The 25,850-nt window shown below is 64.8% G+C and overlaps 1 protein-coding gene across 4 annotated transcripts in view; it reads right to left on the reverse strand.

Annotated features, from left to right (window-relative positions):
• Nucleotides 1-25,850, reverse strand: part of CLEC16A (C-type lectin domain containing 16A) — a 126,328-nt gene that overhangs the window by 12,290 nt on the left and 88,188 nt on the right. For all 4 annotated transcript variants that reach the window (XM_055134568.1, XM_055134572.1, XM_055134571.1 and 1 more), the window contains exons 19-21: nt 15,883-16,034; nt 12,665-12,869; nt 10,956-11,120 (exon numbers count right to left, since the gene is read on the reverse strand). In XM_055134568.1, the coding sequence (XP_054990543.1) occupies nt 10,956-11,120; nt 12,665-12,869; nt 15,883-16,034 (522 nt within the window). The remainder of the gene's footprint in view (nt 1-10,955; nt 11,121-12,664; nt 12,870-15,882; nt 16,035-25,850) is intronic.

The following is a 25,850-nucleotide window of genomic DNA, read 5'->3' on the forward strand; positions in this document are numbered from 1 at the left end:
CCTCTCCCTCTCTCCCTCTCTCTCTCTCTCCCTCTCTCCCTCTCTCTCTCTCCTTCTCTCTTTCCTCCCCTTTACGGTCAGCCCCACGTGCTCGCAGCTGCAGTTCCTGGAAGCGTCTCAGCCTCTCCGTGACCCCTGGCGCCCGCAGGCAGATGGTTGGTGCCCCAAATATCGACAGGCTGCACGCCCTCCCCCCCACCCCCCTACAGAAGGGTGCAGGGTCGGGGGAGGCTTGGGGGAGGGCCGTGTCACACAGGGAGGGAAAGGGTTCGGGAAGTGTCGCCGGGGGCCCTGCTCCTCGGGATTCAATCTTGTGGGCTCGGGACGGAGCTGTGGGGGGGGGGTGGGGGGTGTCAGGGCCCGTTCAAAAGCTGCCGGGGATAGCTCAAAGCTGGCGGGGAGGGGCCCAGGGGGGTACCAGCAGCCGTGTGAGGTCCCAGGGGCACCAGTGCCGGGTGCTGGGAACAGGAACCTCCTGTCTTTCCCCAGGACAAGGCAGCACTTTGCCTTGGGAAACAGATAAGGGGGTGGGGTGGCAGGGGGGAGGATGGTCTATGCAGGGTGCCCGGCCCCCAAACAGCAGCACCCCCTGTCACCCCTGCACCCCGAAAAATGGAGAGGCCTCGCAAAAGGGAGAGGCCTCCTGGGGCGTGCCCGCTGGCCGGCCGGCCGCAGGGGAAACGGGCTCCAAGCTTTTATTTGCTTATTTTCCCCTTTCCCCCCACTGGGCTTTCAGTCGCTGGAGTGAAATCGTCCCACACGCCTCCAGCTCCCACTGGCCTCTGCAAGGCAGGACTCCATCTGAGATCAATGCTGGCCCCTGGACCGGGGCTAAATTTATCCTTCCCTGCAGCTCGGGGCGGCTGCGGGGGCTGAGGGGAGCGGCTGCGCCTGGAGGGGGTGAGCCCGAGCCCCCGGTTCCCGCAGTGCCTAGGCTGCTGCTTTGTTCTCTGTATCCCCCCCGCACCCCGCGCTGAGCACTGTCCTGCCCGCCAAGCACTGCCGAGCTGACCTCTGGCCCCCCCCAGCCACCCTGGGCAGATTCAGAGGGCCTGGCCCTGGGGGACCCCCGCCCCACCAGCCTCCCCCGTGTGCCCCTGCTGTGGCGGGTGGCGGGAAACGGCAGAACATGGCACTGGCTCCTCTCTCTGGTCCAGCTGCCCCGGGGAGCGAGGGGTCGCTGGGGTGGGGGGCACACCCCGGGTTCCAGGGTGCTGTGACCCGGACAACCTCCTTTGGTGGCAGGAGAAGGGAAATGGAGAGTCGGTGGGGGGCGGGGGACGGGTGGAGTGATAGCACAGCGGGGAGGGCGTTTGCCTTGCACACAGCCGACCCGGGTTCGATTCCCAGCATCCCATAGGGTCCCCTGAGCACCGCCAGGAGTGATTCCTGAGAGCAGAGCGAGGAGTAAACCTTTTTTTTTTTTTTTTTTTTGCTTTTCGGGTCACACCTGGTGATGCTCAGGGGTTCCTCCTGGCTCTGCACTCAGGAATCACTCCTGGAGGTGCTGGGGGACCCTATGGAATGGCGGGGACCGAACCTAGGGCAGCCGTGTGTCAGGCAAACGCCCTCCCCGCTGTGCTATCGCTCCGGCCCCACTGCCCACGGGGCCCCCGGGGGTGACTCAGGCCTTGACCGTCTCTCTGTTCAGGCCCAGGGCTGCCCGTGGTGGCCGGCGCTCTCGAGTCCCCCAGCCCTGGACTCTTGAATGCGTTAGGCTTCGGTTGCCAGGGAGCCCGGACATACGATACACTGAGTCGGGCCCTCGGCGGGCCTCAGGCAGCAAAGGTCAAACATGCCACATGTCTGCAGGAAAGACACGTGCACACACACGTGCACGTGCGCACACTCACACACACACACTCACACACTCACTCACACTCACACACTCACACACACTCCTCACAACACACACTCACACTCACACACACAAACTCACACACACACACTTACACACACACACTCACACACACACACTTACGCACACACACACACTCACACACACACTCACACACACACACTCACTCACACACACTCACTCACACACACACACGGTGAACGGTACCTGTGACTCTTGGAAGCTGCAGACCGGACACCCCTTCTGACAGGCCTTGGGGGCCTTGTGGGATGCCGGGACAACAAGCAGGTCTGTCCCGTACAAAGCACGTGCCCCCCCCCCCGCCCCCGCCGTGCCGTCTCTGGCCCCTGAGTTCTAAAAACAATGAACAGCCAAGTTCACCTACTTTGTATTAGCTTTGGTTTGGGGCCACCCCCAGGGATGCTCAGGGCCCGCCCCGGCTCTGTGCCCAGACGTCACTCTGTCAGCGCTCGGGCCACCCCAGGGGAGTGCCCCCGCCGGCGGCACGCCAGGCAGGTGCCTTTCCGGCGGTCCCACGGCTCTGGCCTTCCTCTTTTCTCATTTATTTTTTTTAGTAACTAATAGCCAGAAATAAAGCGAGCAAACAGCCCAGAGAAGGGAGACGCATGAGAACTAAACTGAAACGCGGCCCACGTCTGTCTTGGGGGCGGTGGGACGGGCCCGTTCCCTCGCCGGCTCCCACGGTTTGGCCTCTGACCTCCTACACGTGGGTGAACACTCTCCCTCGGGACCAGCTCACCCCAAGGCGTGGGGGCCCTGAGGGGGGCCCAGGGGACGGTTCCGACCCCGCCCCCCCCACGCCTACTGCCACACGGTCCAGGAGCCCCTCGGCACCTCCCCGCCCCCCCCAACCCGTTTGACTCAGCGCCTCCCGGGGCCGCTGTCCCTTACGGCTCTGCCCCCTCTGGCCTTTGATTGCTTTTCGGGAGTTTATCATATTGAACTCATGTCCCTTTCCAGGAAACGCTGCTACATTCCCTTCCCTCTCTCGATTAATAAATGACCGTGCAAGCGTGTCTTTGCAGCGCGCCCCGCCCCCAGACGCAGCCTCGGGAGTGGGCATTGCGGGGCACCCCCTCCCCCGTCAGTTAGCCCCTGGGGGGTCGGGGAGCTGCTGTCTGTGCAGCTAGAGTGCTGTGCCCCCCCACTGTCCCGGGTGGGGGGGGGGCAGTGTGAACACGAGGGGCAGAAAGGCGGGCTCAGTGTCGGGACTGCGGGCGGGGGCTGGAGCGACGCGGTGGGGGGTTCAGGTGGGCCTGGATTTTCCGGGGAACAGAACAGCGACATGCGCCTCCTTGCTGAGGAGCGTGGGAGCCGGGGAGTGACGCTGGCCCGCGGTCACGGGCAGCCAACAAGGGTGGGTGTGATGGGGTCCCAGCACTGAGGGCGGCCCCGAGTGGTCAGCACCAGGCGCCACCCCCCCCCCCCGGCCCCCAGCAGGGACGCACACAGCTCCTGCCACTTGCCTCCCGGGCCCGCCCTGCGCCCCGAGCGAGCAGCACCGAGGACCTGCCCTTCCCCAGCGTCCTGCCTCTGAGGTCAGACCACAGTCCACAGAGGCTTCTGGAAAGGAGCGAAGGGCAGGCAGATCGCAGAGCTTACAGGAAAGGAAGGGGAACAGGGGCCTGTTCTGCCCGCGAGAACAGCGTCCTGTCTCCCGTCCCAGAGGAAGGGAAACAGGCCGGTGCCAGGGGGGCCGGGCCACCTCCCAGCCTCCACGTGGCCGGGGACACGCCGCCGCACCCAAGGGCCCTTCTTCCCATTGGGCCGGCTTCCAGGAAAACGCTGCATGAATTGAATTCTTTCACGACCAAAGCGGGGCGCCCAGGAAGGAGACGATCCGGGCTTTGGAAGTGACAGCCCGCGGCCGCCTGCCATGCTCAGAGCTCACGGACTCACACCCGCGCTGGAAGGTACCGGCTAGAGAGAGCCGTGTCCGCAGCCATACAAACTGCAAGACAAGGGCTGCAGGCTCACACGTGCACACATGAGCACACACACGCACACACATGCACACACATGCACGTACCCACACATGCATGCACACACACATATGTACCCACACATGCATGCATACACATGTATCCACACATGAGCACACACATGCAGACACATGCACACACATGCACATACCCACACATGCACGCACACACGTATGTACCCACACATGCATGCATACACATGTATCCACACGTGCACACACACATGCACGCACATGCACAATCACACACGTATGCACACACATGCATGTGCACACATACACATGCATGCACACGCACACAATCACACATACACATGCACACATACACACATGCATGCACACACGTGCACAATCACACATACATATGTGCATATACACACATGCAGGCACACATGCACACGTGCACACACACACACGGCTGGCCCTGACTGCAACCTGGGGCCGATTCCCACACTTCCTCCTGGATTTACGCGGCACTGCGCACCCACACTTTGAGCTGGCCGCTCCTGAGTCATAAATCACCTCTCTCTTCTCATCAGGCTCGAGCCCAAGAACTCTCCCTCCCAGCCGAATTCATCAGATGTGCAGGGTCACATTCTGCCTCGCTGCGTCCGGCTGACGGGAGGGGAGGGGGCGTGGTGGGAACAGAGCGGCGCCTGGCACCTTCCTGGAACCCGGGACCTTGGGCTGCTGGGCCCCAGAGGGGCAGCGAGGGGGATTCTGAGTCTGCTTGGGGGCTGCAGGGTCCCGGGGGACCCGGGCCTCCTCCCCAGGGCGTCAGGGCTGCCCAGCTCTGCCGGCTGCGTGGCCACTGGCTGGCCAGTGTCCTCCTGCCCAGCTGCAGCGGCCACCTCCCTCCTCCCAGACCCTCCTGGACTCACTGCCTGCGGGTCCCTCTGTGGTCCACGACCCCAGCTCCAGGGGTCGGGGGTCGGGGTCACGTGTGTTCTTCAGGGTCCCCTCACGGTGGCAGCTCTGGACTGTCTGTGGTGCCCAGTGCTGAGAGCCGAAAGGACCCCCCTGAGTCCCGAGTGACCAGTGCTGAGGGCACAAAGGGGCACCGAAGGGGTAGCCGCTCCACCTACCAGCCCATCGTCCTCTGTCCCTCACCCGTCATCCGTCCATCTGTCCATCCACCCGTCACTCATCATCTAGCACCCACCCACCCTCAGACTCCCTCCCCACCGCACACAGTCACCTGCCCATCACTCCTCGTCCCTCCCCCCTCCCTTTCCAAGTATCATGCCGGACATTCAGCAGGAAACACGCAGACTCTCTCTCTCTCCCTCTCTCTCTCCCTCTCCATCTCTTTCTCTCCCTTTCTCTCTCACTGTCCTGGCACCCATCAGAGGCTGCAAAGCTTCACCACTCGTTCTCTGGCCCTTTAAGAACTGGCCAGTCCCCTTTAAGGGTCTCGGGGTACCCAGGGTGGGAGGGGCCAACCCCTGGGCATCTCCCGGGTGACGCTGACCGGTGAGGAGGGGGGCACCCGCAGGAAGAACAGAGGATGCCAGGCCCCACCCTGGCACCCCTGTGTCCCCTGCACGCTGTCCTAGGGGTGGTGACCAGTAGACGGGATCCCCCAGTGCCCATAAAAGAAAAAAGCGTTTCCCCCCAAGGCCCAGGCTTCGGCCAAGGGTTCGGGTGTCTACGCGGCCACAGCCAGAGCCCGGGACAGGGGCAAGGCCGGGGGCGAGGCAGGGGCTGTGCCCTGTGGGCACCGGCTCCCCCGGCCCGTCCACGCTGAAGGCCCCTGAGGGCGCGGCAGGGGGAGAGCGTGGACCCTGCACCCGAGTGGGGCCACTACAAAGGGCGGCAGACCACGGCAGTGCCCGGCGCAGCGGCAGAGAAGCCGGTGAGGAAAGTGGCGGGAGGAGCGGCCGGAGCGGGCGGCACGCGCTCCCCACCCGCCCGGGGTGAGTGGCCCGGGGAGGACGCGCTGCCCCGCTCGCCGGCGGCAGAGACCACAGGAGCAGCGGGCTCGAGGCGGGCGGCGGGCGGCCGTGTGGTGGCCGTGGCTGTCTGGGGCCACGCCTGGCAGTGCTCAGGGGCTCCTCCCGGCTCTGCACTCAGGAATGACTCCTTGTGGTGCTCGGGGGACCACATGGGACGGCGGAGCTCGAACCCGGGTCGGCGGTGTGCAGGGCCAACGCCATCCCCACTGTGCTGCCTCTCTGGCCCGCCCACGGGGCAGCTGTACCCCGATGTCCGACTGATGGCCAGCCAGCGAGTGACCGATGGGCACGGAGCTGCCGGGCAGAGCTGGGGGCAGGTGACGCTGGTGGCTGCCGTCCCGCCGGTGAAGGACACTCGAGTCCCAGGAACCGCGACCTCCTCCCTCTCCTGGGGGCTGGGCCGGGCACGGCCGCCCTGCGTGCGGGCACCGTCTCGCCGAGGGGGCTCCTCGGAAACAAGGGCGGGCGTGCGTGTTTTGGGGGGCCCCAGCGCCGCTCTGTGGGAAGCAGCATCCTCGGGGCCCAAGTCGGGGCCACAGCCTGGGGTGTCCCCGAGGAAGTGGGCCTGATGGTTCCCGGCCCGGTTCTAGGTTCCGTTGCGCCGTGGGGCTGGGAGCCGGCTGTGCTGGGGGCAGGGTCGTAGGCTGGGCACAGGCCCCAGCGCCCAGAGCCGTGTCTGCCTGCAGGGACAACAGTGCCGGCTTCCTTCTTTCTGCCTCGAGGGCTGGAGCCCCTGGGGTGGACGTGGGGCTGGGGGCTGGGGAGCAGGGCTGAGGCCCCCCCGGCTCCCGGCGCGACTGCAGGAAGGCGCCCGGGAACAGTTCATGCTTCCAGTCCCACTTCAGTGCAGGCGTCCAGAAATAGACTCTTCTCTGGCTGGAACGTGCCCAGGGGCGGGGCCGGGCGACGCCCTGGCCCCAGACCAGCAGGGTTTCTGGCGGCCTCCAGGAGGCCGTTATCTCCAGGATCTCCAGAACCCAGATGTGTCAGGTCCGGGATGGCTGGAGGGGGCTGACGGGTCCGGCCAGAGGGAGGTGGCGGGAAGATCCAATGAGGACCCAGTGTGAGGCGGGGCGGGTCCGGGCTCACTGAACCCTGTCTCAGTGCGCGGAAGGCCAGGGAATGCGCTTGCCCAGGGACCCCCCACAACGAACAGTGTCTGGGGTCAGAGCCATAGCACAGCGGGGAGGGCGTTTGCCTTGCACGCAGCCAACCGGGTTCGATCCCCGGCATCGCATATGTTCCCTCGAGTACCACCAGGAGTGATTCCTGAGTGCAGAGCCAGGAGTGACCCCTGAGCATCGCAAAAAAAAAAAAAAAAAAAAAAAATTGGGGCTGGAGCACTAGCACAGTGGGTGGGGCATTTACTTGCCTTGCACACGCCTGACCTGGGTTCGATTCCCAGCATCCCAGAGGGTCCCCCGAGCACTGCCAGGAGTAATTCCCGAGTGCAGGGCCAGGAGGAACCCCTGAGCATCGCCGGGTGTGACCCAAAAAGCAAATTAAAAAAAAAATTAGAAAGTGTCTTATTTGTTTTGGCACAGCTCAGGGATCGCGCCCGGGGGCTCAGGGGACTGTGTGGCGTGCCAGGAACCAAACCCGGAGTGCCCACGCGTGTCCTACCCGCTTTCTCGCCCTGGCCCAAAGGGCAGCCTTTGGCCTCGGGGAGCCGGGCGGAGAGTGAGCTGCAGTCTGAGCTTCGGAAATAAGAAAGAATCGGCTTGGGGGAGGCCACCAGCTGCGAGAGCCCCCAAGAGGGCTCGGGATGGGGCTCTGCGAAGGGGAAACATCTGCTTCTCTCTCCTCCTTTCTTTCCTCCTGGATGTCTGCGGTGGGCCGGGGCCTCTCCTGGTCACCTGCCTCGCGGCCACTGGACAGCTCGGCGGTCTCTGGGCCACCGAGGCCGCCTGGGCAGATGAGAGCCTCGGGGAAGGGGAGCCCGTGCGGGGCCAGCCAGACGCCTGGGGACGGGTGGTGCTGTGGTGGCCTCAGGCGCCGTCCTCGGAGTAAGGAAACCTGGCCACGGGGAGAGGGTGTGCGCGGCATCCAATGGCGAGAACATTCTGGAAGCGGGAGGGGCCCGGCGGCAGCAGGCTGTGATGCAGGGAGCCACGCCACAGGGCGGCCCCCTGAACGCTTTGCTCTCGGCTTCCTGAACTTCCCCTCGATGGACAAACAGACTCCCCCTGGGGAGCAGAGCGGGCCGGGGGCCGGGTGGGGCCCCTCCCCGGGACAGCTGGGCCGAGGGCCACGACAGCGGGGAGGGGGGCCACATGTGGGGGCATCTCATGGACCAGGGGTGGGGCAGGGCGGGAAGGGCCGTGGGACAGCAGAGAAGACGGGGCAGGGCCGTGCCTGCACCTCGGTCACTGGCCACCCTCAGGGGAGCGTGTGGGCGTCCGGCCACCCGTCTCACCCTGCGCTTCCTGGCCCGGGGACCCCGAGTCCTTCTGTGAGGGGCCCCGTGCCTTGTGGCCCCACAGAGCGAGTCCCCGGCCCTGGCCCCCGGGGAATCCTCCGGCCTCCCGGGGGTCAGACGGAAGGCGCCGGCGTCCTCTCTGCTCCCTGGGGTGGCGGGCCTGTGCCCCGGCGGGACAGACGGACCCGCCCTGCTTCCCCTCGAGCTCTCGGGAGGAAGGGCAGGGGGACTCTCAAAGGGGGCTCTGGGGAACCCCGGGTGCGTCCAAAGTGGACACTGTCACGGCGGCGTCTCCCCTGTCCGTGGGCTCTCCCGGGAGTGTGGACAGGTTCCCGGAGGCCACGCGGCCACGGGGTGACCGCAGAGTGGACGGGCAGCCTGGGGCTCTGCACGGGGGCTGGCGGGGACACGGGTGGGACGCAGAGCCGCCTCCCCCCAGGAGCTTCGGCGTTTGCGTGCAGGGGGCGGGTGTCCCCGGCCCCTGCAGTGACTGGCCAAGAGAAGCCTAAGCCTAGTACCGGAAGCTTCCACAAACATGACCCAGAGGACACCAGGAGGCCAGCCCTGGGGGGGGTGGGGGGCAGAGCGGGTGTGGCTGAGGGGTCTGCGGGCCAGCGGGCGGGACTGAGGGGCAGCGGAAGGAGCCGGGGGCCCGGGAGGGACACGTCGCACCTGGCTCTGCTGGGTGTTCTAGAAAGATCCTCCTGGCTGGGTGGCCAGGGGGTGTGGGGCCAGGGGTCCAGTGGGGGGCGGTGATCGAGAGGGAGAAGGCGTGTGCCACGGGGCGGGGAGCGGTACTTGCAGAAGTGGTCAGGGGAGACCCACGCAGCCCCCAGCAGGCCCGGCCTCCCGCTGCCTGCTGTGCCGCCCTCCCGGCCCTGCCCGCTGCCCCGAGGGTCCCTGCCCCGCCCCCCCAGGCTGCACCACACGGAGAAGTCACTAGAAAGCCCTACAGAGCGAGGAGCAGGCAGGGGAGGAATGTGACATCTGTGCCAGTGTTTATTTACGCGCCCGGTGCCAGAGAGGGCGGAGCGGAAGCCGGGCCCCGCCCCCTGCCGGGCGCCTTAACCCCTGCGCGCCCGCAGCCCGCAGACCAGCCTGCTCGGGCGGCCTCGCCTGGAGACGCCACAGCTAGGGGCCCCGCGTGCACGGTGAGCCGTAGGAGGTCTGAGTTTTTTTAAATACTTGTGGTTCACACCCGCTGCCAATGCTCGGGGGCAGGAATCCCTCCTGGTGGCGCTCGGGGGAGGGGCCCGTAATGGGTGCAGGGGTGGAGCCCAGGTGGGCTGCAGGCCAGACAAGTGCCCGCCTCGCGGGACTCCCAAGCGTGCGGAACAGAGGGTCCCCCGGGAGCATCTCAGGCTCCACAGGCGAGAGCCAGGGCAGGGCCCGGAGCCTGGCGGGCAGCGGGAGCAGGTCAGGGGCCACGGCCCTCCCGGCTCAGCCACACCAGGGCCGGGCGCCCAGTCCACGACCTGGAGAGGCGTGACAGAGACAGTCCGGCCCAGGCTCGAGCATGCACACGCGCGCGGAGGGAAACCTGCCGGGGCCCACGCAGGGTCCCGGGTACTAGTCCGGGGGGCGCCCCAGGGACCCGGAGCCACGAGCAGGCCGGGCCTCACGCACACGCGGGTCCATGCCGCACACGCGGGTCCATGCCAGCACCACGCGCCCCCGAGACCTCCCTCCCCTTCCCTCTCCATCTCTCCCGCCCTCTTATTTCTCCCTCTCCTTCTCCCTCTCCCTCTCTCCCTTTCCCTCACTTCCTCTCTCCCTTTCTGCTCCCCTCCCACCTCCCGTGACTCTGAGGACACCCATCAGCCTGTGACCTGCACCCGTGGGTGCCCGGGACCGGTGGTGTGGGGGATGGGGCTGGGCTGGCCATGTGCAAGGGGGGCACTTCACGCCCCTCCCATCTCTCCATTCCCCCACTGGGCTTTGTTTTGTTCTGGGGGCTGCAGGGGGGGAGGGGGCTCAGGAATGACTCTTAGGGGGTTTGGGAGCCCCTGTGGGGTGGCCAGCACCCTCCCCGGCTGGACCATCACTCTGCCCCCTCCCCCGCCCACTGGGGTCTTAAAGCCACGTGCCTCCGTCCGTGTTTTGAAAACGAACCAGGCAGACCGAGTGACCGCGGGCCGGGGACCTGCTCTCCACCACGGCCGTGCCAAGTGCCAAGTGACGGTGAGGCTGGATGGGTCAGCGGGGGCTTTCCTGAGTCTTTGTCAGCCAGGGGGAGGCTGTTCAGGGCCGGACCGGGCGCTGCTGGAGTTTCCTGTCCAGCTTCTCTCTGGGGACTGGGGGAGCCGAGGGCCCCCAGGGGCCGCGCACACCCGCTCTCTCTGGCCGTCTCGCGGGGAGAAGGAAACGACTCTCCCCGCAACCACATCACTGATGATCTTCCTATTTCCAAGAAATTTCCGAGAAGCCTCCGAGTTTCCCTTCTGAGAAAAGGCTCCCAGCCCCGGGAGGCCTCTGGGAACCCGAGCCCGGGTGGCACGACACCAAGGGTTCTCTCGGGGGCTGGGAGGAGGCACCTCGCTCAGGGCTTAGCGCGATTCTGAGAACCGGGGTAGGGGGGCGGGGGGGGCTCCCAGGGGGGCTCCGTGGCAGCTGCGGCCTCAGCGCAGGGAGACGCCCGCGCGGGCCCCCACGCCTGCAGGAGGAAGCCCAGACGCTGCTGCAGCCAGGAGGGTGTGCACGCCGGGCGGGTGGGCGGCTTACCTGGTACCTTGTCCACGGACGCAAACACCGAGCGCTGGACGGTGGGGTCACTGCTGCCCCGGCGGCTCTGGTCGTAGAAGCGGAAAGGCAGGTGTGACGAGGACGAGGAGCCAACTCCGAAGCCCAGGACTTCCGTGGCGGGCTGGATCGGGAGGTCCAGGAGGGCTGCGGTCAAACAACACTGTAGTGGCTGCTCCCGCATGGCACGGCCACCAGACCCACCACATGACGTGGCACGGGCCACCAGACCTACCACATGACGTGGCACATGCCACCAGACCCCACCACATGACGTGGCACAGGCCACCAGACCCACCACATGACGTGGCACAGGCCACCAGACCCACCACACGATGTGACACGGGCCACCAGACCCACCACATGACGTGGCACGGGCCACCAGACCCATGGGAGTGGCTGAGGCCCACGGCCTGGCCCTCACTGACACGCCATCTGGGACGTGCCACCGAGGCACCTGGGGACCCCAGCATAACCCCTGAGATCTCGCCCGGGGCTCAGCTCAGCCCTGGTGTCCGGGGGGCTCGGGAGCGGGTGGGGGGCCAGCCCCTTCCCTGGAGTCTCGGCTTCCACATACCACACACTTTTCCCTCACCAGATCCCAAAGCCGGGGGTGGGGGGCGCAGGGGGGCTGCCCGGCCTCACAGATTCACAGAGACTCGCCCAGGAAGGTCACGCGGGACCCGCCGGACACGCAGGGCACGCAGACGCCCTCCCCCGCTCCCCCGCTCCCCCGCGTCCCTCCCGCCCATCCATGCACACACACGCAACTATCTCCTGATAGAGCGATTTGGAGGGGCTTTTAAAATCAATTTAAGAGACACCCAGGCCACTCGTTCCAGCAGCCACTTCACAGCATAATTCTCAATTTCCCAATGAAATATTCAGCCTTCATGCCAGCAGTGAGAAATCGCTTTGCATTAAAAAAAAAAAAAGAAAGAAACTGAAAATAAATCTTCAGGGAAAGGACTGAATGATTTAAGTCACTTTGCACATTACAAGCTGCTTCTGTAATGATCTTGTAGGCCAAGTTTCAGCCAGCGAGCGATGAGCAGGCCCTGGGCGGCGGGCAGAGGCAGAACCGCCTGTCACTGAAATGCGGGTGTGGCCCTGCGGGGCCTGTGAGCCGCTGTCCCCCAGCTGCCCAGGCGAGGACGAGTCCCCACACCCCTGCAGCACGCTCACCGGTGCTCAGGCCACAAGGACCCAGCGGTGCTCAGGGCCGAATCCCAGCTCAGCACTCAGGGAGCCCTCCTGGCGGTGCACGGGGTGTTGGGGACTGAACCCGGGTCACCCGGGTGCCAGGCACAGGCCCTACCTACTGTGCTACCTCTCCGGCCCCCGCACCTCTGGGACGCCGCTTCTCAGGAGGCCGACCCTCCTGGTCCCGGGCGGCGGCAGCGGCAGCTTCCTGGGAACTGCCCAGAGACCCCCGAGACATGGGACCCACCTCAGAGCCCAGCTGCGGGGCTGGACTCTGAAGAGGAGGGGCGCGCCGGGGCAGGAGGGTCCACGTCCGGTCCTGCCTGGCGGCACCTCAGTGGACACCCCTGCGGAGGGGCAGAACGTGCCCTCCTGACCTCCGGCGAGGGGGTGGACGTGAGTCCAACTGGGCGGTGCTGCGGCCCCCGCGCCGTGCTGCCCCTGGGAAGCTGGGCCCCGTCCTGCAGCCCGGCTGTCTCCCCGCTCACCCGCGATCCTCTGCATCTTCATGCGGCGGGCCTGGATGCGGCCCTTGGCCAGGCGCTGCTTGGCGATGATGCAGCGGATGTGGTCGGAGAAGATGAAGGTGGCCTGCAGGATGGGGAAGGGCCGCGAGTGCGGGCTGGAGGCCGGCTTGTGGATGGTGATGTTCAGGGCCCGGCTGTCGTCCTCCACGCCCGTCACCTGCATGTCCTGCGGGGGGCAAAGGCAGCCTGTCTGCGGCGGGCTCGGGAGGCGGGGGTGCGTGTCACGGCCGGTCTTAGGAGAGCAGCTAGCTCCGCCCCCGCCACACCAGACTCAACTATGTGTTTTTTTTTTTCCTTTTTTGGGTCACACCAGGTGATGCTCAGGGGTGACTCCTTACTCTGCACTCAGGAATCACCCCTGGCGGTGCTCGGGGGACCCTATGGGATACTGGGAATCGGACCCGGGTCGGACGCGTGCAAGGCAAACACCTTGCCCGCTGTGCTATCGCTCCAACTACCTTTTTGCTTGGTTTTGTTCTGGGGTCACACCCAGAGATGGTCAGGCAGGGGTGACTCCTGGCAGGCGTGGGGGATCCTCTGGGGTTCCGGGAATCGCACCTGGGTCAGCTGCGTGCGAGGGCAAGAGGTCTGCCCGGGGTGCGCTGGCCCCGTTGGCCAGGCTGGCCCCAGCAGGAGACACGGGGGCGCGTGGGGAGCAAGGCGTCCCCCTGAGCAGCCAATGGTGACTGAGGGGGCCTGAGGCCCACCCCCGCCCCCACCGAGCATTTGTCAGCTGGAGAGTAAAATTCACACAAGATGGGGGTAAGGCAACAGTCAACCCCCAAAGACTCTTTGTTGTTTTAGGGGTCACACCCGGCGATCAGCGCAGGGGTTACTCCAGGCTCAGCACTCAGGAATTGCTCCTGGAAGGCTTGGAGGGACCCTGTGGGATGCCGGGGATCGAACCCGGGCCAGCTGCGCGCAAGGCACGCGCCCTCCTCGATGTACTCTCGCTCCCGCCCCTGCCAACAATGATTCTTGATTCTAAGAATCAGGAGATAATGGGCCAAAACTCCTGGTGCCATCTGGCACGATCTTAGACCAGTCCCTCGGCCACTGATCTGTCTCTTCCCTGCTCTGTCCGGGGACGGCCTGCGGGCTGCCGTGCCCAGAGCAGCTGTCTCCCTCGAGGGCGGGAGCTGAGGGCCACCGAGAATCACTGGTTCCTGGCCGGAGCCGGAAGAGCTAGGGGAGATTGGAGGGAAAAAAAAAATAGCCAAAAAGGTTCACTTTGGGGCTGGAGTGACAGCACAGCGGGGAGGGCATTTGCCTTGCACGCAGCCGACCTGGGTTTGATCCTGGATCCCATAGGGTCTCCCCAGCACCACCAGGAGTAATTCCTGAGTGTAGAGCCAGGAGGAACCCCTGAGCATCGCTGGGTGTGACCCAAAAAGCAAAAAAAAAAAAAAAAAAAAAAAAAAAGCACTTGGCCCAGGGTCCCTGGAAGAAACACCTGTGTGACGACATGGCAGTGGGGAATCGAGGCCAGTTACACGTTTGGGCTGCAGCACTTGGCACACGGCGACAGAATGACAAATAGTAACGATTGGAAGACAACCAAGGGGAAAAGATAAATAAAGAGGCGTCTGTGGCTCTCACGCCTGGCAGGACACGCATTCATCTTCCCAGGGCGGAGAGACGCTCTCCTAACACCGGGGAGGCCCAGGTCCTGACGGAAACTGACCAGCGGCTTTGACGCGGGAGGAGCCCAAGCCCCGTGACAGACGGACGGCGGCCGCTCCCCGTCTCGGTGACGAGAGAGTCCTGGCTGCGGCCGTGTCTCCCCTCGCCCTTGGCACAGGGCAGCGGGCACTCAGTGCCAGGCGGGTCTCGGAAATGCGGACTTGAGCAGGGGAGAAAGAGCTGCAAAGGCCGACAGCTGGGGGGTCACTCTGGGGAGCAGCGTGTGTGTGTGTGTGTGCGCGTGCGCATGCATATGTGTGCACGTGTGTGTTTGTGAGTGTGTATGTGTGTGTGCACGTGAGTGTGTGCATGCGCATGCATATGTGTGCATATGTGTGTTTGTGAGTGTATGTGTGTGCACGCGTAAGTGTGTGTGCATGTGTTTGTGTGTGTGCGTGTGAGCGCACGCACGTACATGCATGTGTATATGTGCGCGCGCATGTGTGAGTGTGTATGTGTGTGTGCATATGAGTGTGTGTGCATGTGTTTGTGTGTGTGTGCATGTGAGCGCACACATGTACGTGCGTGTGTATATGTGCGCGCATGTGTGTGTGTGTGTGTGTGTGCTGGCATGCCCTGGGGGCACCCGGGGCCGGGGCCGGTGGGTCCTGTGAGCTGGCGCTAGCCGCCACGGGGACGCAGGGAAACCCAAGCCCCGAGTCGGTGTCTGGCACTCCAGAGCAGAGTGGGGTGAGGACAAGGGAAGCCTCAACAGCCGCCAACGCCAACAATCATTTTTCGAGAGGAATTTGGCAGGATTCGTGTCTGCTAAAAATGGGCCCGTTCCAGCTGCCTGCGCGTTGCCTGCTCGGGAAACCCGAGTCCCGGAGCCCAAGGACGCACAGGCTGGGCGGGATGTGCCGCCCGGAACCTGCGGCAGGAAACCCCACGGGCCGCATCTCGGCCACCGCAGCTCCGAGGACACAGGGACACGGTGTCTCACACATGCGTGTGACACACAGGGACAGTCTCACACATGCATGACACACAGGGACACTCACGGATGTGACACATAGGGACATTCACACACAGGGACAGTTTCACATGTGTGTGATACACAGGGACACGGTCTCTTACACATGTGTGGCACACAGGGACACTGTCGCTGACACACATGTGCACCCCCACTTGAAAGGAGCCTGTGAACTTGGACTTGTGCATGCATGTAGCAGGGTGCCAGTTCTGGGAGAATCCTGCTGGTAACGGGAGAGAGGCAAATGCCCTCCCGGCTATACTGTGTGTGCCCGGCCCCCCGGCAGGGCGTTGGTGGGCAGCTCGTGGCCGACTTCATGCCCCGTTTGGCCCTGGTGGTCCCCGGCAGCGCTGGGCCGGAGCAGCTGGTCGGGACTGCCAGGCGCGGCTGGGGGATGCCGCGGCCCCTGCTGCCGGCTGTGGTGCCGCAGAAAGCAACCGCGGCGGGCCGGGCCGAAGGAAGACCCCCGTCCCGTGTGCTCGAGGCGCCAGCACGTCCCGAGGGCCCCTGACCACGGCCGTACCTGCAGGAGGCCGGCGAACTTGACCACGCCCCAACCAAGCCTGGACACGTCGGGCTCCACCAGGCTCATCTGGTAAATGTCCACGGCCAGGAAGCGCTGCACCATGCCGCCATCCTTGGTGACGACCGTGCAGGCGATCAGGTCGCTGTTGTCTGTGGAGAGAGCGTGGCACCGTCAGACGTGGCAGCACGCCCGCCTCCCAGGCCGCGCGCTCGGGCCCCACGCCTGCGCCTGACACCACTCGGGCATGCATGCATGTGCGTGTGTGCGTGAGTATGTGTGTGCATGTGTATGTGGGCACGTGTGTGCGTGTGTCTGTTCATGGGTGTGAATGCACATGCATGTATATGTGAGCACATGTGTGTGCATGTGTGTACACGTGTGTATATGTGAGTGTGCATGCCTGTGCGTGCGTGTGCTCCCGACTCTGAGCTCGTTTTTTTTTTTCTTTTTGGGTCACACCCGGCGATGCTCGGGGTCACTCCTGATTCTGCACTCAGGAATCACTCCTGACGGTGCTTGGGGACCCTATGGGATTGTTGGAAATTGAACCCGGGTCGGCTGCGTGCAAGGCAAACGCTCTCCCCGCTGTGCTATCGCTCCGGCCCCCGCTCTGTACTCGGGGACCCGTGTGGGGCAGGGGCAGCGCCTGCACCCCTGGGCCTGTGTCTCTCTGGCCCTGGGCAGCTGCTTTATGTTTCGGCCTGTTTCCAACCTCTCCAGGCGCCGGGTCCCTGGCCTGAGAAAGGCCCCACGTGTGGGGACCGACGGAGACGAAGCACTTGACACTCGGCCGCAGCAAAACCAAACCCAAGACAGACGAGGATGCGGCGAGGGTCCAGGCCCTGGGCCAGGAAGTGGGGTGGCAGGTGGTGGCGTGGAAGAAGGAGCATGCGAGTGCCCGGAACACACGCTAGGAAGGCAGCCCCCGTCTCGGCGTCTACGTCAGCGTGTCTGCTCGGCGATCAGCATGGAAGCACTGGGCCAGGGGCACTGGGCTGGGAGCACAGGACCCCGAGCACAGGACCTGGCCCGAAGGCCTCCACGGAAGCTGACCCGGGCCCCACCCCCACACCTGGCTGTCCCTGAGCCCTGCGAGGGGTCGGCCTGGGTCCCAGCAGGGCCCACACCCCACATGTGCCCTGATGCAGCTACCCGCAGAGGCCCCCAGCAGGCAGGGAGCACTGGGGAGCACTCAGGCTCTGTGAGCAGGGCATCGCTCCCGCTCTCGGTGCTCAGGAGGCCAAATGCGGTGTCGGAGGGAAGGGGGTGGGGGCTTGGCCCTCGGAGCTGCCTCTCTGGCCCACACGGCTGATCAAGGAAACAGCACAAGCAGGAACCAACCCCAAGGCCCCCCACCCCGTGGGACGCCAGAGCCCTGTTGAGCCCTCAGCCCTGGGAGAGTGGAGGGGAGGGGAGGACAGCCCGTGGGAGGGGGGTGCAGAGGGAGCCACCCGGCTGGGGCTGTACCTCCTGCCCTGCCTTCCACTGGCTGCTCGGCCTTAGCAGAGAGCAGGGAAGACAGTGCAGAAAACGCTTTGAAAGGCATATTAAAAGCCCCGTTAAAAACCAGACATGCAGGGGCTGGAGCGATAGCACAATGGGGAGGGCGTTTGCCTTGCACGCGGCCGACCCGGGTTCGATTCCCAGCATCCCATAAGGTCCCCTGAGCACCGCCAGGAGTAACTCCTGAGTGCAAAGCCAGGAGGTAACCCCCGTGCATTGCCGGGTGTGACCCAAAAAGCAAAAAAAAAAAAAAAACCCAGACATGCAGACAGACCAGTGTGATGACACTGGAAAGGGCATTTGAAATTTACTGGCTGGCTGATTGGTTTTCGAGTCACACCCAGTGGTGCCAGGGGCTCCGGCTCCTCCTGGCTTGGTGCTCAGGGGGCTGTTCCCTGGGGTGGGGTTTAGGGGGTGCCTGCGGGACCTTGGGGTGTGTGTATATGGGGGGGGGGGTAGGACCTGGATCCTCTGTAAGTAAAGCTTCAGCTGCAGCCCCCAGGCTGCTTTTTGGTTTGTGTTTGTTTTTAAAGCTGGAGAGACAGGGGCCGGAGCGATAGCACAGCGGGGAGGGCGTTTGCCTTGCACGCGGCCGACCCGGGTTCAATCCCCAAGCACTGCCAGGAGTAATTCCTGAGTGCAGAGCCAGGAGTAACCCCTGAGCATTGCTGGGTGTGACCCAAAAAGCAAAAAAATATAAAAAATTAAAAAAAAATCAAGCTGGAGAGACAGCTCAGGGGCTAAGCCCCTCGCCCCGTGGCGGGGATTCCTGTCTGACTCCATCCCTGGAGGGGCTCAGTCAGTCGCTGGATGCCACTAGGCACTGAGTGAATGAGTGATTTTTCCTTTTGAAAGGGGGACAGGGCTGGAGCAATAGCACAGCGGGTAGGGTGTTTGCCTTGTACACGGCCGACCCGGGTTCGATCCCCAGCATCCCATAGGGTCCCCCAAGCACCGCCAGGAGTGATTTCTGAGTGCAGAGCCAGGAGTGACCCCTGAGCATCGCCAGGTGTGACCCCCTCCCCCCCCCAAAAAAGAAAGGAGAGCAGTTGGCAAAGAGTTTGGGCGTCTTTGGTTCAGGGTGAGAGCTGGATGCCTCCCTTGCCAACAATTCAAATGTCTGGAAGCGGGAGAGAGGGCACTGGGAGGGGCTCACCCTGCACGCCACAGCCTGGGTCTGACCCCTGAGCACAGACTAAGCCCTGAGCGCTGTCAGACAGGATCCGTTTTCCACCTCCCCCATTTTTTTTTCAAATTAGAAAAAAAAAATTTCTAGAACGAGTTCACGCAGAATCTATAGATCTTTTGTCTCCACAGTCAAAGTTATTCTTAGAAAAGTATGTGTGTGCGTGTGTGTATGTGTGTGTGTGTGTATGTAGGGTGGGAGGGAGTTTATTTTCTTTAGTTGATCTCTAAGACATTCTCCTCAATGAGCAGCTTTTCCAAAACAGAAAACAGAACTCAGCCCTGCTTGCCGGGGGCTTTCCTTTCCCTTTCCCCCCCTCCCCGTCTCTCCTCCAACCCAGCCGGGCAGGCCAGCCCGAGGGGCTCTCGGAGGAGAAAGGCCCGAAAGACCCGGCTGGGGCCACCAAGAACAGGAACGGAAGAGCAAACCCCAAAGAGGAAGCTTTCAGAAGCACGACTGAGACATCAAAGGCTGTGAGAACTGGGCGGGTTTCAGAGGAAAATTGAGAGGCAGAGGCTGTGGGACGCCGCTGGGGAGGGGGCAGGGCCCTGGGGCGGAGGAGCGGTTAGGAGAAGCCCCGGCCTTGTCCCGGCGCTGCGGGGAGGCTGACTGGGCCAGGGCCACCTCTGGGCCCCGGACCCCGGGCTCTCGGCAGTGCCCGCCAGGCCATAGGGGGCGCTGGCCTGCTGGGCGTGGGAAAGTCCCAGCGGGCGGGCGGGCGGGCCGGTGGGCTTCCTCGCCAGCCCTGAGCAGGCGTGGGGGCTCCACAAGGTTGGACATCAGCTGCTGCCTGAACTGGGGTCCCCCAGCTACCCCCTCACTGCCGGAGCCGCGGGGCCTGGGTTCGAGAGATGCGGCTGTCTCTCCACCTCCTCCCACTGGGCGCTTCCTGTGGCCCTGCTGTCCTCCCAGCTGGCCCCCTCACCTCCTGCTGTGCCTCCCCACCTCTGGATGTCCCGGGGCCCACAGGGGGCCTGAGCTCCCAGGGGACCTCCGGGGGGCCTTCGGCAGGACAGAGTTTACAGAGAAGAGGAAGTAAACCTAAGGCTGATGGACAGGCCAGCATAGGGGTGCCCTGCTCAGGGATAGCCAGGGAGGGGGGAGGCGGGGGGGGGGAAAGGAGGGGGAAGGGGAGGGAAGGGGAGGAAGGAAGAAGGGAGAGGGAAAGAGAGGGGAGGAGGAGAGAAGGAGAGGGAAGAGGAGGGAAGAAGAGAGAGTGAGGGAGACAGGGAAGAAGAGAGAAGGGGAGAGGGAGGGGAGGAGGGAGAGGAGGAGGAGAGGGAGGGGAGGAGGAAGAGGGAAGGGGGAGGAGGGAGGGAAGAGGATGGAGGAGGAGGAGGGAGAGGAGGGGAGGGAGAAGGGAGAGGAGAGGAGGGGAGGGAGGAGGGAGAGGAGGAAGAGAGGGAGGGGAGGAGGAGGAGGGGAAGGGGGAGGAGGGAGGGGAGAGGGAGAGGGAGGAGGGGAGAGGGAGGAGAAGGAGGAGGGAGAGGAGGGGAGGGAGGAGGGAGAGGAGGAGGAGAGGGAGGAAAGGAGGAGGAGGGGAAGGGGGAGGAGGGAGGGGAGAGGGAGGAGGGGAGAGAAGGAGGGAGAGGAGGGGAGGGAGGAGGGAGAGGAGGATGGAGGAGAGAGGGAGGAGGGAGAGGAGGAGGGAGAAGAGGGGAGCGAGGAGGGAGAGGAGGAGGGAGAAGAGAGGGAGGAGGGAGAGAAGGAGGGAGGAGAGAGGGAGAAGAGGAGGAGGGAGAGGAGGGGAGGGATGGGGGAGAAGAGGGGAGGGAGGAGAGAGGGAGGAGGGAGAGGAGGGGAGGGAGGGGGGAGAAGAGGGGAGGGAGGAGAGAGGGAGGAGGGAGAGGAGGGGAGGGAGGGGGGAGAAGAGGGGAGGGAGGAGGCCGCAGTGTCTGGGAGAAGCGGAGCCGTGAGGGGCGAGGGGACGAACGCCCATGGTCTGTGCCCAGGGAGGCGCCCACTGTCCGGGAGCCCGGGAAATTTCCTGCCCCTGGCTGGCAACTGCAAAGGTCCGGTGGCATCTGGTGCCAGCGCGAAGCAGGAGCTCTGCACTCCGGGTCCGGCAGGAGACTCGGCGGGTACAGCCGCCCCGAGGGCCGGTCAGCGCCCGGTTAACCAGCCCCGAAGGGCGAGCAGGGCTGGGCGCAGACAGCACGGACGCTGCTTAGGCCGGGGGGGCGGGGACGTTGCCTGGACACGAGGGACAAGGGGAGGACGGCACGGGGGCCAGGCGGCCAGGCGGGGCAGGAGCCCACGACTCGGGGTCCCCCGGGCGGCTGCAGGCCCCACGCAAAGGTGCGGGCGAGACGGGAAGGGACACGCACAGACCCCGGGGCTGCTCACGGGCATCACGGGCAGCCCCGGGGTCCACCCCAGGCGCTGGGGGAGGGGCCCCAGAGCACTGAGCTGGGAGCAGCCCCAGAGCCCCAGCAGGTGTGGCACCATCCGGCACAGCAGAGTTGTGGGGCGTGTGTCACGGCTGCAGATGACTCACCTCATTCCTCCTCCCCAGCTGTTGCGTGTTTTTGTTTGGTGGGGGGCTGGGGGCTCACCCGGCAGTGCTCAGGGCTGACTCCTGCCTCCCCCTCACTCCTGGCGTCAGTCCCGGTGGGCTCAGAGGACCATCGTGGGGAGCCGGGTGCCCGGCCAGCACCCTCCCTGCTGCCCTGTCTCTCCCGCCCCGGGGTTCACGGTCTATCTCAAGGGAGTGCTGACCCCAGGACTCCCACAGTGGCTGGACACGGGCTGGTCCTGCAGGCCCAGCACAGGGGTGAAGAACAGGAGCCCTGCAGGACTCGGGAGGGGCGAGGCCGGCCCTGCCCTGTCCCCCTGCCTGGGCCTGGTGGCCGGCCAGCTGTGTTGGGGGGTGTGGCTCTCTGCAGCCGAGACTCCCTGGCCCCAGGCCCTGACTGGGGGGGATGGGGGGGGTGCTTTCTGGAGAAAGAGCATCTGGATTCAGGAGCTTCCTGGAAGGTCCTGTGGCGTCCCGGGGTGGCGAGGGGCAGCTCCGAGAGGCCCGGGACCCTCATCCTTGGTGGCACCAAGCAGCATTACCTGCCCCCCAGCTGCCCCGACGGAGCCCCAAGCTCTCCTGTTCTCCACGTCCTGCAGATCCTGAATCTGGGGTTGCCCAGCCGGCACCTGGGACGGGGAGGGGAGGGGTGGGGCGGGTGCGGGGAGGCACTTGGGCCTGGCCCTTCCAGCGGCCGGCACAGGGCCCAGGCGTGTCCCAGCAGGGACCAGGAGGTGCCCCGACGCCCAGCACCCCGGAATCCAGCGCCCCCCAGATCCAGCACCCTGGACTCTCGCACCCAAGCCCCCACTCTGGCTCGGCATGGCCAGCTTCGGTCGAGGGCAGCAACTCCGTCAACAGCCCGAGATGAGACCGTCGGGCACAAGGAGCCAAGGGGGATCCTCGGCTTCCTGGGGGGTGGGGGACGCGGCTCAGCCCGGGGGCCAGCCCTCGGCAGCCCCGGACCCCTCTTGGCCTCCACGATTGCTGTCGACCCCGGGGACGGGGTGTGGGGGGGACACGGCAGGGCCTCGGACCAGCCACCACGTCCGCCTGCCGGGGGGCTGGTCCCACCCAACTGACCCTGACCTGCTGCCCGCTCTGTGTCCTGTGTCCATCCACGCAGACTCCCAAGGACCGCCCCCTCCCCACCGAGTGAGGGGTGACGTGCAGGGCCGGGTGCCGCCTCCCCCTCCCAGCTGCCCAGGCCTGTCACTGGAGAGGGGACCTGTCCTCGCGCTCCTCTGAGATGGGCTGCCCCGATCTCGGGGAGACTGGGGGGCAGGGGAGCAGGGGCTGCTGGCCTCGGGGCCAGGGTCACTCGGTGGAGCTGGGGGTCTCTGGGAGCTGGCGGGGAGCCTTCCTCAGCTGGCCCAGGGACCTAGGGCTGCAGGGAGGGGGCTGGGAGGGGCGGAGTCCACTCCCTGGGGAGGGCCGTGCAGGGTGGGGGCCCTGGGAGATTCTGCGGGACCCCCGAGGGGGGCGGGTGGCTCTGGGCGAGGAGCACTCAACCTTCCCGACCCACATCAGGGCTGGCAAGGCCGGCTGGGCTTTCTGGAGGCCGAGCTGGGTGGCGGGGTGGGTGGGTCCCCGCAGGGTGTGAATGGGCCCATTCAATTACCCCCCCCACCCCTCCTGCCGCCCAGATCAATCCCGAGAAGAAAATTAAATAAGCGTTTCTGCACCAGCCCCGCGACAGCTCACGGGTTACTTGCTGCAAGGAGCAATCAATTACTCTGTCTTCTTTGAAGCTCCCTGAGGCCGCCCTTCCCAGCAGGGGACCGGGGCACCGGGCTTCCTGGACGGGGCGGAGGGCGGGAAAGGAGGGGGCCGGGTGAGACCCTCTCCTGAGCCCAGCGAGATGAGCGCGTGCTCAGTGCACGGTGCCGGGGCAGGACACTGGGGCTGCACCTGTGGGCGGCCACCACGGCCATGGTGTAGACCCCTGGGTGCTGGTGCACGGCTGAGGGGCCGCGCGGGCACAGGAGCCGTGCCACCTCCTGAGCGGGCAGTGACCTCAGAGACCAGAGTCGAGTGAGCCTGGGGGCGGACTGGGGGCATCCCCCCTTCAGGCTCTGTCCCCTCCAATGTGTGGGACCTTCCACACAGCACGTATGTGCATAGTCCTGGGGAGAGAGATAAGCGTGTACAGGGGTGCCTATCTATGCCTGCATACATGAATACAGGCATCCGTGTCCGTATGGATGCGCACATGGCTATGTGTGTGAGCACACGTGTGCCTATGTGTGTATGTGCAAGTCTGCACACATGGGGGCTGGAGCGACAGCACAGCGGGGAGGGCATTTGTCTTGCATGCAGCTGACCCGGCTCGATTCCCAGCATCCCATTAGGGTCCCCTGAGCACTGCCAGGAATGATTCCTGAGTGCAGAGCCAGGAGTAACCCCTGAGCATTGCCGGGTGGGACCCAAATAGAGAGAAAAAAAAGTCTGCACACGTGGGCACGTGCCTGGTGATAGCGGAGTCCTCCCGAGGCAGGAGTGAGAGTCCGGCGTGGAGGGGACCCCCAGAGGGAGCAGGCCCTGGGCAGGGCTGGGTGTGGCATAAAAAGCAAAGTGTCCATCAAAGCCTTTGAGGAACATGCAGGGCTTCAGGCAGCCGAGGGTGCAGGGGTGGGGGTGCATCGGGGGCAGGGGGTGAGGGGGGCTGAGGGGGGGGTGGGGGGGCTGGCGAGGGGGTGAGGGGGCTGGTGGGGGCTGCGGTGCGGGGGGTGCTGGCATCACCAGCGGCATCTGCAGATCTGCAGACCGGGTGCCCGCGGCCGGGGGTGGGTGCTGAGCCCCACTTTCCGGGAAGGGGGTTCTGGGAGGTGCAAGCCAGGGCGGGGGGACTCGCTGCCCCCCATCTCCACCCGCCGTGCGCGGGGTCCCCAGTTCCTCCTTCTCCAGAAGCTGAATTCACGGAGAGGCGGCGGCGGCCGGCGATTACCAGAAACCGAGGCCCCGTGAGCGTGCGCGCGGTTCCGAGTAGGGCCTTATCGGCCGCTGACGCGCAGATGACTTTATCAGCCCCCCGCCCCCCGTATTTGCATAGGGACGTTGCGTAATTTCCTCCCCGCCAGGGCCCTCTCGAGCGCAGTCACCTAGCCGGAGGCAGCTGAGTGGAAAACTGGAGATTTCCAAGAAAAGATCTGAAAGGCTCAGGGCCGGGGGGCGGGGCGCTGACTCTTGATTTCAGCCCGCAGGCTGCAGAGTTCCAGCCTGGGGGGGGCACGTGCCGCTGTCTGGGGGATCCCCCCACTCGGTGCCGCCCCCTCCCTGCTCGCAGCCCCTCGGCAGGACGGGGCCGGGCGCCCAGGACCCCAGCAAGGTCTTTCTCTGCCGTCACTTCTCCATGGCGCTGTCTTGGCAGCTCTTACCCCGGGCATGGGCACTGGGTGACGCCACGGAGTGCCAGGGGCAGGCTTCTCTGTGCCTCAGTTTCCTTATCTGGAAAACGGACTCAGACTCACGTCGAGCAGAGCCTGGGAGGGGCCGTGCCAGCAGCAGGCAAGGCTGTGAGTTCTCTCCGCGGGTGGGCGGGCACCCGCCTTGCCCCCTGGGGGGCACAGACCTCCTGATTTATTTGGCCCCGCCCACCACCCCCTGTTCAGGGGGGAGGAAAATCTCCGTGCCTGTGTGCGTGCGTGCGTGTGTGTGTGTGTGTGTGTGTGTGTGTGTGTGCGCGTGCGTGTGTGTGACAGCCAGGCGGGAGGCACAGGGATGGGCCGGCTCCCTCCCAAACATCGGTTCCTCCTCTCTGAAATGAAGGGGTGGGGGACGGTGGGGGGGGACACCTGATGGGAAGGAACATCTAAATTTCCTACCAGGGGACACGTTTATGGCCGTCTGGCAGAAGGAGTCCAGAGTGGACGCTTACCGGCACAGCAGTCTGGCTTTTAATTAGCTTGTGGGAAGCCAGAACACTTCAGACGGTAACAGTAACACGGGAAGCCAGAACACTTCAGACGGTAACAGTAACACGGGAAGCCAGAACACTTCAGACGGTAACAGTAACACGCGGGAGGCCTCTGCCGGGCGCGGGTCACACCTCGGCCCCAAACTGGAGCCCCACACATCACACGCGTCACCGGTGCCCGCACAGGGCGGCAATAAACACGTGGCACCCGGGCACCGCTGCCAGGGCCAATCTTATCTCCCCCCCACACACACAGCCCGACGCGGCCAGCGGGGGCTTCTCTAGTTGATGAGTCGGGGTTTCAAAGGGGATCACATGGAGACGCTCAGCTGTTTCCCTTCCAATTTTTTTCTCTCTTTAAAAATATACTTTGTGGGGCCGGAGCGATAGCACAGCGGGGAGGGCGTTTGCCTTGCGCACGGCCGACCCGGGTTCGATTCCCAGCATCCCATAGGGTTCCCCGAGCACTGCCAGGAGTAATTTCTGAGTGCAGAGCCAGGAATAACCCCTGAGCATCGCCGGGTGTGACCCAAAACAGCCACAAAACCAAAACAAAAGTATATACTTTGGGCCAGAGGGGTAGCATAGTGGGGAGGGTGTTTGCCTTACACACAGCTGACCCGGATTCCATCCCCGGCACCCCATATGGTTCTTTGAGTCCCGCCAAGAGTGAGCCCTGAGCACAGAGCCAGGAGTCAGCCCTGAGCACAGAGCCAGGAGTCAGCCCTGGCCGTGCACAAAAGTAAGTAAATACACTCGGGTTCATACTGTTTCATCAGGTCCACGAAGAGAGCGAGAGAGGGAACTCCACCCACCCCCTCCACACTGATCCTTCCCTCCAGTCG

This window comes from Sorex araneus, chromosome 4 (assembly GCF_027595985.1).
Source record: "Sorex araneus isolate mSorAra2 chromosome 4, mSorAra2.pri, whole genome shotgun sequence".
In the NCBI taxonomy this organism is placed as follows: Eukaryota; Metazoa; Chordata; class Mammalia; order Eulipotyphla; family Soricidae; genus Sorex; species Sorex araneus.